The sequence below is a fragment of the Echiichthys vipera genome, assembly GCF_963691815.1.
Source record: "Echiichthys vipera genome assembly, chromosome: 3".
NCBI lineage: Eukaryota > Metazoa > Chordata > Actinopteri > Perciformes > Trachinidae > Echiichthys > Echiichthys vipera.
This window is the reverse complement of record NC_139828.1, coordinates 19,346,345-19,358,891: the sequence shown is the minus strand read 5'-3', so window position 1 is coordinate 19,358,891 and position 12,547 is coordinate 19,346,345. Positions and strand designations below refer to the sequence as shown.

The 12,547-nt window shown below is 40.7% G+C and overlaps 1 protein-coding gene across 1 annotated transcript; it reads left to right on the top strand.

Moving 5' to 3' along the window:
* The first annotated feature begins 986 nt into the window (after positions 1 to 986).
* On the top strand, positions 987 to 12,273 carry comp (cartilage oligomeric matrix protein). Its single transcript, XM_083911621.1, has 19 exons — positions 987 to 1,097; positions 4,027 to 4,100; positions 4,295 to 4,346; positions 5,074 to 5,222; positions 6,047 to 6,184; positions 6,555 to 6,632; positions 7,298 to 7,450; positions 7,858 to 7,962; positions 8,172 to 8,279; positions 8,365 to 8,524; positions 8,757 to 8,875; positions 9,545 to 9,597; positions 10,002 to 10,195; positions 10,283 to 10,461; positions 10,548 to 10,596; positions 10,742 to 10,938; positions 11,239 to 11,411; positions 11,576 to 11,715; positions 12,092 to 12,273. Exons 1-19 carry the CDS (start codon positions 1,031 to 1,033, stop codon positions 12,148 to 12,150), a joined length of 2,247 nt encoding a protein of 748 aa, XP_083767747.1. The 5' UTR covers positions 987 to 1,030; the 3' UTR covers positions 12,151 to 12,273.
* Positions 12,274 to 12,547: the final 274 nt, after the last annotated feature.

Sequence of the window (12,547 nt, the reverse complement as noted above, 5' to 3'; positions counted from 1 at the left end):
AGGCACAGAGTGAGACTTCGTCGCTCCTTTTGGCAAGGCAGCGAGCAGGCGGGGACGGAGAGAGAGTGGAGGTGATGAGAGCTTATCAAAGTGATCTGGGCCAAAAACTCCAAAACCTTCACTGCAAGGAATGTAACCGACATCTGCTGTTCCCATTGCTGACACACAACACACACACACACACACACACACACACACACACACACACACACACACACACACACACACACACACACACACACACACACACACACACACACACACACACACACACACACACACACACACACACTGAGTGAGTTGTGTTTTTTTCTGTTTGTCTTTACTTTCATTCAGATGTTCAGGCTAATTAAAGAGAAACATTGTATTTTTTAAATACAATTTCACTGATACACAAACAATGGTTACTGTGTGATGCAGCATGTCAAACACAAAGTTAAAAAAGCACACAGATAAATCATAAATTGGTAACATATAAAAGAAAATTGGTGGTTTACTAATAATTTAAAACTTGAACTGACGCAGTGTGTGTGTGTGTGTGTGTGTGTGTGTGTGTGTGTGTAAATTACCCTGCAGGGAAGGTACGAAGATGAAAATGAAAATGTAAAAAAGATGCTCAAAGGCTTTGTTTCCAGTTTCAAAGCACCAACTAACCAACAAGCCAGCAAGTGATTCAACCAACCAAATAATGTTGAAATAATGTTAAAAAAATATGAAGCTCTCTAACTTTAACACCAACCAACTGATTAACAACAACAACAACAACAACAACAACATAAAGGCCCATGCATGCTTTCGCTATCATTAAACAGAAAACACAGAGGTTGATGCATGTATTACATTGTGGGGGTGCTGTTCCCGACTACCTTTAGATAGTGCGGAGGAGTTTTAAGGGAAAGGATGGGGATGTAAGCCAGGGGAGGGGAGGTGGAGGTGGGGATGGGGGCTTTAAAAGGAGCAGGAGGCGCCCGGAGTCTGAAGGAAGAAGAGAGAGCTGCACCTCAACAGTCTGTCAAACACGTATTGAACCATGCTTTGGTTTATTGTGCTGAACTGTGTGCTCTGCATGGGAGGACACACTGTAACAGGACAGAGAGGTGAGGAATTATTTCTTATATTTTGTAGTCATTATTACACGTTTTTCAGAGAAGCATTGCTGAATTTAAACCTCCCATTGGCAATACCACCTACCATTATTCACTTCTGTTTGTGAAAACAGAGAAACAGCTGAATGTCTAACATGGATGAGAAAGTAAATGATACGGAGGCTGGAAACTTTTCTTCTTTTTTATATCGCATTGTGTAAATCAGTATTTGACTTGAAGAGGATTCAGAAAAGCTCATGAGTCCATGAAAAATAATCACAGAGTGCTTCCTCATTTACCTTTCTATTAGCAGCGAGAGTGATTTATCTCCGGCATCTTTTCTTTATGCTGTGGAATTTATTCAGTAAACAGAGTTGCTGCTAATGAGAATACCACATTTCCTGTGCTTGACGCTAAGGAGCGTTCTTCCCTCTGTACGGCTCCTCTGGGGGAAGGGGCGGTGAGGGGGGGCTGAGGGGTCTTTGGGTCAATTAGTACAAGCGGCATGTTGCTTCAGGGTCGCACCGCACCTGGTCAGCGTCATGAAGCTGTTTTCCAGATAATACGTGTTTTGTTTTGTTCATCGCAAATTAAGTAAAAAGTTAAAGTGCTGAATTAATACGTTTTATTTTAACAGTGTTTTAAATGTCAACGTGAAAACAATGTGACGATATGACATGGGTCACAATGAACCTACAGAGAATTAGCACCTGAATCTACAGCTCTCCACGGATTTATAGAGCTTTCATTGTTCAGCTGCTTCGGTTAAGTCTCAAAGGCTGCTGTCAAATAGTCAAAAAAAATGATGTCCTATGTCTTTTCAAAACCACTTTTCCTCAAACTTTATGGCGAAACTACAAAGCATCTTACTTGGCCCTGTGTTGTTGCTTCTGGCTGACTTAATATGATAACTCACATAATGATCTGCGCCCCATGTTGATCATGTTGATCGGTTGCTTTCCTGAACGGCAGAATGGTGCATCGCTTTAAATGTTGTTGAACCAAGAAATTGTGGGATGGTATTATCTCTTTTCCTTTTGTAAAGGATGGCAAGAAAGGAAGTACTAAAGGACCTTTCTTCAGCATTTAGACAATCGGACCAGCCGATATCATGGCTGCCACTTAGATACTTCTAGGTCATTTCACTCAGTTGGGAAGCTTCCTAAGCAAAAAAGACTATTCACTCAAAGCCATGGCGTCGTATTTTGGCAGCCCGCAGGCAGCTGCTTTCAGCTAAAAAACTCTAAAAACCCACAGTTCAAGACCTGCTGATCAACAAACTGCAGACACAGTTACATTAGCTGGTTAACAAAGTGGAGCATTTAGCAGCTAAAGACTAAATATTTCCCTGAGAGGTTAGAGACCAGTGATGATATGTTGATGTTGCATTCACAACTTGATTCTGCTGCCTCCAAGTGGCCAAAAAATAATAATCTGTTAGAGCGTTTTTGTTCAAGGATTCTCGTGAACAAATAAACCAAATTAAAGTTAGAGTCAGGTAAACACCTTTTGGTGGAAATTGGTCTTGAGATTTCAGAATTTTTTAGATGATGGATAAAGTTACACACTAACAAAATGATGGACAGTTAATGTGGTGCACTATAAAGCAACTAGGAAGTGCCACACTGAATTTCCCTTCATTTTCCAAGATTCTTGGGAGTCAGATGCTTGTTTTCCTTTTGTAATAAAACCATTGAAATGTTTATCTGTGACATCTTAAAACAAAGTGAGGCAGTGGCAGAAGAGTCGTAGAATCAAATGAAAGACATAGTAATGTCTGTAACATAATAATTAAGTTAGCTAACTAAAAAAACCCTGAGGGTATTGCTTTGCTGTTTTCTTGTTTATGAAGGGATCTGTTCTTTTCTAAGAGGAAGATTTCAAAGATCACACAGTCACAGTCATTTCAAAGACAATCTTTTCAGCGTTTCTGCATCGTTCGATCATTGACAGATGTTTGAAAGAAGACAATTTACATCGAAAATCCAGATCGTCCACAGAGCGCTTGGCTTCTCTGTTACACTGTAGAAACACAACGACGCCTGCAGAGTTTAGTTCCTTTTAGCACACAAGCTTAAAAAATGTATCTTCCAGAAAATATTGTATCATTCCATATCTGGAAAATCAATTCTGCAGCTGCAATCAAAACATCTCTGACTCCGGTGAACGCGTGGGTGGTGGATTCAAATGATGCCTGCGGTGGCTGAGGAACGTTAGGTATTAGATTGTGGTATTTGACAGGCAGTGGATCATGTTGTACAGGAGCACATTCACTGTGCCCGACCCCCATATTTGCTCCCATGTGAGATTGTAGGCCCAGATGTTCAGGCAAAAGGAAGACTGATGAGGTGACACGTGAGGCATATCTCTGCATATTGTACACACACACACACACACACACACACACACACACACACACACACACACACACACACACACACACACACACACACACACACACACACACACACACACACACACACACACACACACACACACACACACACACACACACACACACACACACACACACTATTACCCTGGACCTTCATTGATGCCTGTCTCTTTTACATGTAGGCTGCCATTCGGGGCATGTACTTCTTCTCAAAGTTGTATTTCTTTATTTGATATCCAGAGCACATTACTTCACAATTTATTGAGTTATTCTAAAAATCTGTTTTTAGCATTATTAGTTTTGCTTAAACCAACAGCCTGCGATTAATGGTGACATTGCTCAGCTTCAATGACAAAAGCCAACAAAGTGTTAGTTTTTGTTGGTAAAGTGCAGAAACAACAAATGTTTTCATAAATGGATTTAAAGAAAAAGAATACAGCTAAACTTTGTGTATGTAAGGACTAGTGCCCTAGAAGAGTAAGTGGGAGGATTATAATCCTCTTGGTTGTGTTGTGTATCTTTAAAAAACTTTTTTTTCCTTTCCAGATGGAGAAATCATCAGTCAGATTAAAATGACGAACCTCGCGCTGGCTGAGATTAAAGAGCTTCTGAAACAACAGGTGAACCAGTTTAACATTTAGACAGCAACCACAAAGTTCAAATGTAACTTTTCATAATGCATTTTGTGGAACTGAACAAAACTCACACAGACAGGGGTGCTAGTAGGATCACATGTGTTTGTGTTTGCAGAAATGAGATTCAGTTTGATAGGGTTGAAGTATCATACAAACAGGTGATTTATTGTTTATTACAGATAAAAGAAATCGTTTTCCTGAAGAACACAGTGATGGAGTGTGAAGCCTGTGGTGAGTTGTCCAAAAACACACAAACTCTTATCAGTACTTAACACTGAAACACTGATTTTCTGTTTTAACAACTTGCATTTTGAATTTAAAGTTTTGGTTGTTATTCAGATTTTTCTATGCCGATGATAACAGCTAATTCATGTATCTAACTCACACTGGTCAGACAGCGGAGCACCTTCTCCAGAAGGCTGCTTCAGCTTCGCTGTCGTAGCAAAAGATACAGGAAATCTTTCCTGCCACAATCCATCACTGTATATAATAACTCTCTCACCTCTGCCTGACAGAGAACTCTGCTCTCTCTACTGTTTTTTTTGTATATATTATTATTGTTATAGTATATTTTGCATATTTTGTTGTATATATTATTATGGTTTATTTTTTAAAGCACACTGTGCACTGTATAAATACACTATGTATATATTGGATTCTACTTATGTTATGTACAAAGTGTTTATTTGCTGACCCACTACTGCTGTTACAAAATAATTTCCCAGTCTTGGATCATTAAAGTAATTCTATTCTATTTCAACACAGTTCTTGAACTCTTCTCCTATAGTTTTTCCGACTTTCAAACCTGCACAGGAACCTGTACACAAGGATAATATTGAGAAACAAGAAAAAAAATGTGTTCATGAGAGTTTCATGTCATCATACGGAGCAAATAAACAACAGAATCTGTCAGAACGAATTAGATGAGATGATATATTTAATCCTTCTCTTTCCTCAGGGATGGCAGGAACCCAGCCCCGTCCCTCCTGCGTGCCCAACCCCTGTCACCCAGGGGTGAAGTGTAAGGAGACACCTCAGGGTATAAAGTGTGGACCCTGTCCTAACGGCATGGAGGGCAACGGTACCCACTGCACTGATGTGGACGAGGTACGCAGAGATATCATACGATAGGTTACAACATAATAAACCACTAATATGATGGTATACATGTTTTAAGGTTTAGTGGGTTTTGTTACCTCTAAGCTTTGAGGCCTTTAAACACTGGGGGTGTGAGAAATAAACGACACAAACGAATATTTCACATCAGAACCATTCATACCAGCATCAATGGGAAATTGTGACGGTTGCAAACACTTGTTCAGTAAAAGGTTTAAATAGATTAGACAGAGAAACAGAGTTTCCTCCACTTTGCTCTGCTCTCACTTCTCTGGTGAAAACTCTCAAATTCAAGACCCGCTCTCTTGAAAATGATAATTGGGACTGTGACAATTTGATGTGATGAATTACATTAAACTTCTACAAACAGGGACTTTCAGATATTGACAAAACAATATGAAATTATGTATAAACAATACGATCGTATGAGCACGTTAAAGTTATAATCAGTAAGATTTTCATCACGTAAGGGTAGTTTTGTTAAAGGTAACAAAACGTAACCGCTGCGATCCCATTTCCGCTTAATTGAATAGAACGTCACATTTCCTAACATATCATAGGAAGCTACTTTTTGTATATCCTACAAACCTGTTGATCATCAATCATAGCTCTGCCCAGATTGAACCTAGTCCGCCTGAATAAGTGAAAACACCAGTGTAAGTGTTTAATATCAAAACAACTTCAATTTTAAACATTAAACTTCAACGTATCGACTTAAAGCTCACAACACATTTGAACAGAATCATCTCACAGAACCAGATTTGGATTCTTGATGAACGCCTTGATGTGAGTTCCTGTGTCTTTGTTGTCTGCAGTGTACTGTGATGCCGTGTCACATGGGTGTGCGCTGCATTAACACCTCCCCGGGTTTCCGCTGTGGTACCTGTCCTGCTGGATACACCGGCCCCCAGGTCCAGGGTGTCGGCCTTGCCTACGCCACCGCAAACAAACAGGTCAGCAGCCATAATTAAAGCACACAACTAACAGTTAACAGTTTAAAAATAACTGTGAAAAGTATCTGAATGAACTAAAATCATTTTTTAGTTATTATTTGATTGTTTTTAATCAAACCTGAAGGAGTAGAAACTCTCCCCTCTGCACCTCAACATGTTTGTCTTTGCTTCCTTGCTGAACTCATCATCAACTCCTCGTCTCTCTCTTCTGTACGTACAGTATGTCAAACAGGGTGCGCTGGTCTGTTTCAGCACCGCCTGAATCCTCGACACCGACTGTCTTCACTCTGCCGCACTTCATTTTTCCCTGCCTCTTATTTCAGTCTCAATTTTATCGGATGCTCTTTCTGTCTGTTTTTGTCCTATCAAGGTGTGCAAAGATATCAACGAGTGTGAGGGCCTCAACAATGGAGGCTGTGAGGAGAACTCAGTCTGTATGAACACCCCTGTGAGTATAAACACAAGGAATTTACAACAAATAACCAACTGAAAATGATAAGTACCCTGTAGCCCAGTGATCATTAAGTTTGTTAACAGAAGAAGCTGGAAATACAAATTCACCGATGTGATGAGCAGAGCAGAAAACCACAATAGCCAATGAGAGTGAGCTGACCAGGAAGCGTCACTGTTGTACAGGCACAGTGTACAGGCAGGTGTACAGTAACAGAAACACAGCAAAGCGAGACTAAGAAACCCAAGGTTTTGTTGCGAGAGCCTTATTTTGTGTGGTGTGACTTTAGACATTTATTTCTGTATTACTGACAATACTGAGTAAGCTCATTTCAGCATTTACAGTTAGCACTTTGGCATCTTTTAAGACCCCTTTACACTGTGTAAATAACAATCTTGCATGTCATGTGCGATGGGTAAAATAAAGTCTTGGTCACAATCAGTGTCACACTGTGTGTTATCAATTTTAAGGCAGATTATTGCAAGCAGAAACACTATCACCTCGTATCATCCCTCTTCGCAGCTCGTGTTTTTAAAATGCAGCAAACAGAAACAGGCTCTAACCAGAAATGTATTTGATACTAATGTAGGACTATACTGTAGTAGACCGATGCTCCCCCTTATCAGTGATATGATGGGTCTGTTTCCTCTCTGTGTCATCAGGGCTCTTTCAGGTGTGGTCCCTGTAAGACGGGCTACATTGGGGATCAGCGGCGTGGCTGTAAGCCGGAGAGAGCCTGTGGGAATGGCCAACCCAACCCCTGCCACGCCAGCGCTGAGTGCATCGTCCATCGAGAGGGTAAAATTGAGTGTCAGGTAAATATATCACACTGTCTTAGAGTTCATATCTCTCAGCGCAAAAAGTGGCAGTATCTAAGCAGGAGAGAAGGATTTTAAAGTTTTATGATTTTGAAATATGACGTCATAAAAATCCCAGCAAAACAGCTTTAAAAACATTAATGGGAATAACAGGAAATATTTCTCACATATTTTCTTAGAGTGCTCTTCATTATCCATTGCTTGTGTAAACTCCAGCTAAATATACTTACTATTAAGCTCCGTTAAACTAGACAGTGAGGGGGCTCTTTAAATTAAAGAATTGTGACAGATACTGTAAAAAAGGTCTGTCTGAGTACTTAAGGTCATCTGGTACTGTATGCAGTATTCAACAGAGCTAATAAAAACAGTCTGTAGAGTACATTAAACATTATGCATCCTCACAGTGTGGAGTCGGATGGGCTGGCAACGGCTACCTCTGCGGGGCTGACATTGACATCGATGGTTTCCCCGATGAGAAACTGTCCTGTCCTGAGAGGAACTGCAACAAGGTGAGTCTTTAAAACTGAGGGACACAAACAGCGTAAATGATCAGAATTCAGTCATCTGCAAAGAATAAAATAGTCTTCAAAAAAAGTCTAATGCTGATGTGGTTATATATAAACTTTGTGTTGTGATGCCTGGTGAAAAATGTTTAGTCTATATAAAGTTTTTTTTGTTGGTGGGAGAAACTCATCCGTAACGTGTTTCTTCTTTTCAGGATAATTGTCTCACTGTTCCCAACTCTGGCCAAGAAGATGCCGACCTTGACGGAATGGGAGACGCCTGTGATGAGGATGCAGATGGGGATGGGATCCCCAACATGCAGGTTCAGGCATAAAAAAAACAAAAAAAGAACATGAAATAATTGAAAACACATGAAAATTATTGAAAAACCTATATCTACGTTACAGGATAACTGCCAGTTGGTGCCTAACGTGGACCAGAGGAACATTGATGAGGATGACTTTGGCGATGCCTGCGACAACTGCCGCGCCGTCAAAAACAACGACCAAAAAGACACAGATGTGGACAAATTTGGTGATGAGTGTGATGAAGACATTGATGGGGACGGTAAGTATTCTACGTATTTGTTCATACATTAAGCATAAATGTTTTGAATTATAAAAGCTAGATCTAAAACTGCAAATTCACTCTACCTAAATTCATTAACACAAATATAAGACAGGCCTGTAATGTGAGTTTTTCTTTGACACATACAGCACACACAGTTGAATAAATTAAATTATTATATACACGTTTTATAAGTGACTTGAATATCCACTGGTTCCCACTTTAATCTCAGGAATCCCCAATAACCTGGATAACTGCAAAAGGGTTCCCAACACTGACCAGAAAGATCGAGATGGAGACAAAGTGGGAGACGCCTGCGACAGCTGTCCTTATGTTCCAAACCCTGACCAGGTCACAAGTCTTTTATTTGTGTTGTAAGATGGTTCTGAAAGCATTAAATATCGCCACTAAATCGGGAATATGTGTATATATGTTTGTGTCTGATGAGCCAAAGCACAATGCAGCTTTTATTGAATATGTCACAAATAGGATATGCCAAAAAAACTACCAAACGATTATCACATAATATTAATCAATGTTGAAGTTTGTGGCAGTTAAGTGCGACAAAACTAAAGTTGGGGATAGTTTAACTTTTGGCGGCGAAGTCCTTGCCAAATAAAAACATATATATATAGTCTTGTGATCCGTTTGACGTATTGATTTAAGGTAAGTAACAAAGAATTTCTTCCTGCCCGAAACACATGAACACAACTCTCGGCCGCAGGATTGTGGCGAGCTGCAATTTGCCGCTGTGTTTTCAGCGTAACAACTAATCTGCTTCATCTGGACTGTGAAGGTTTAGTTGATCAGATTCGAGTGTCCAGATGTTGATTCATACTTTGCAAAACTGACATCACTTTTTCTAAGTGAGGCTCAACAAGACACGGAAATCTCTGTTGTAACTTTGGCAAAAAAAAAGGTTGTGTTCATGGAGGACCCCAACGCTCGTAGCAATCAAAACTGTGACTCGACTTGTGTTAGGAGTTTCACACTAAAAACAATTCATTTTATCATTCTCAGACGGATGTGGACAACGACTTGATTGGAGACCCCTGTGACACCAACAAGGACAGGTACTGTGTGACCTCATCAATTATTTGTGTAACGAGTTTCGGGCTGGGTATCCATGCTCTACCTTTTGAGGTATCAGCCGAAATAACCCAGTACCAAGTAGTATTGAAACTGACCATACAACAATATCTGCTTTTGATCCTTTTTGTACTTTTTTTACTACTAAAAATTACTGTTTGTCAGATCTTGCTTGTTGCCAATCACCGTTAGCATTCTTCGATTTAATGGGGAGGAGTGGTGGTGTCATTTTATGCAACTGAATGCTTCCATTCACATGACGGGTATGAAATGAAGTACTGGTATCAGTTATTACTTTAAGGGTACTTCTGTTGGTACTGGGATCATAACCTTTTACCTTGCACTGAATGAGTGTTCTGGAGACCCAAAACCTGCCTCTCTTGTCCAGTGACGGTGACGGTCACCAAGACTCTCGGGACAACTGTCCAGCCGTCATCAACAGCTCCCAGCTGGACACCGACAAAGACGGCATTGGAGACGAGTGCGATGATGACGACGATAACGATGGCATCCCAGACCTGCTGCCGCCCGGTCCGGATAACTGCCGTCTGATCCCCAACCCTCTGCAGGAGGACTCTAACGGTGGGTAACGTCCCCGACTACATCAGGTAAATAACAAAAACACAAAAGGTTTTGTTCATCAGAAGGTCTTTATATTTATCTTCTAAGGTGACGGTGTGGGAAACATATGCGAGAAGGATTTCGACAATGACACCATCATCGACACCATCGACGTTTGTCCAGAAAACGCGGAGGTCACCCTCACGGACTTCAGAGAGTACCAGACCGTGGTTTTAGACCCGGAGGGAGACGCGCAGATTGACCCCAACTGGGTGGTGCTGAACCAGGTAGTGTTTGTTTCTGTTATATAATTTTTTACTGTCCCTAAACACTTAGTTACATTTCTATTAAATTCTCTTTTTTGTTTGTGCAGGGAAGAGAGATTGTCCAGACAATGAACAGTGATCCTGGGCTGGCTGTTGGTAAGAGCTATACCCCCTATTTAAATAATTCAAATTGGAATATTTCAACATTTTGGGATATTGGCATTAACCAACTGCAGGTTTCAACTGCAGGCGAATAAGATTACTTCTCAAAATGTCTGACTTTTAACAATGTCTGCGACAGGTTACACGGCTTTCAGCGGTGTTGACTTTGAAGGGACGTTTCATGTAAACACGGTGACGGACGACGACTACGCAGGATTTATCTTCGGGTACCAGGATAGCTCCAGTTTCTATGTGGTGATGTGGAAGCAGGTGGAACAGATCTACTGGCAGGCAAACCCGTTCAGAGCCGTGGCAGAACCAGGCATCCAACTGAAGGTAGTCCACCGTTCAGCCGATAAGAAATGTTTCAGTAATTACACTTTTTAGCAGTTTAGTTATACAGTAAGAAATGCCGAAATGTTCCATTTTCGAATAAGGCTCCATTTCTAGAGGGTTTATAATCCCTTTGTTTGCGTCAAACTCAGTGATGAGCTGTTGGCGGATTTCTTTACAATATCTCAGAGTGTTTAAACAGCGTTACAACAGTTTTATAGCACCAAGAGTCGCCGTGATGAGCTAACTGAGGCTATGAAAGATTATTCCAGAGACTTCTTGTCATTCGTGGTTTTGAAACAGGCTGTGAAGTCGAACACGGGTCCAGGTGAAAACCTGAGGAACGCCCTGTGGCACACTGGCGACACCAGCGACCAGGTCAAACTCCTGTGGAAAGACGCTCGCAATGTTGGCTGGAAGGACAAGACTTCTTACCGCTGGTTCCTCCAACACCGACCCGCCGACGGCTACATCAGGTACTGACTGAGTTAGAGAAATACTTAGAGAAATAAATCAGCACAAAGACTGGGAGAAACTGCCTCGACTTAATTTACAAGCTTTTTTTTAAAAATAAAACCTACAAATCATAAATCAATTTGTTCCCATGGGATGCTGTTACCTTCTCTCTGTCTGCTCGCAGAGTTCGTTTCTACGAGGGTCCTCAGATGGTGGCAGACACAGGCGTCATCATCGACGCCACGATGAGAGGAGGTCGACTGGGAGTCTTCTGCTTCTCCCAGGAGAACATCATCTGGGCCAACCTGCGTTATCGCTGCAACGGTGAGAGAAGTCTCCTATTCAGAAATAAGGAGATTTTTAAAAAAGCATTAATGTTTTTTTACCCCACATTTTTCAACACATTAACAGGCTTTAAGGGACATCACCTTTATGTCAGCTTATTTCAAAGATACGTTGTAAATATGAAAAGAAAAGAGAAAAGCATGCCTGTACATTTTACTCATTCATTACAGAAAAAAAGACAGTTTTCTGATAAATAAAGGTGTGTGAACTTATTTAAGCTGGAAATAGCCAAATATGAATTCAAAACAGAGATATGAATACAGCTTCAAAAGACAAAAGTAATGTTCCCCCTCCATGCTGAGTATTTTTCCTTAAACCAAACAGGGATTTCACCTCATGCTGTTTCTTTCTGCAGACACTCTTCCTGAGGACTTTGACACCTACAGAGCCCAGCAGGTCCGGCTGGTGTCCTAATGACAACACACGAGCCCAGGGATTTCTGGGAAACACTTTGCAAAAGCACTACTGGGGATCAGAAATGAAATCATCACTTTGCAGATGTTTATAGAGAAGTCCACTACATGTGTTTGAAAGTTTTAACTTAAAAACTGATGTGAAAACTGAACTTGTGACAGAAGAGGAAACTCCACAGCAGTAAAAACAAAACTCGTCAGAGGGGAGCGGAAATATAACACGACAGAACATTTCAATTAGTACTTTTAAAAGAACCATTGCAAATCTTTTACTGTCACTAATGAATAAAAGTGGGTTTTGGTAAATTATGTGCAGCATCTGGATGAATTTAAACTGATTGATTCTTTCTCTTTGAAAGGTAGATTTGAATAGCAAACATGTCAGATGCATCTAATAA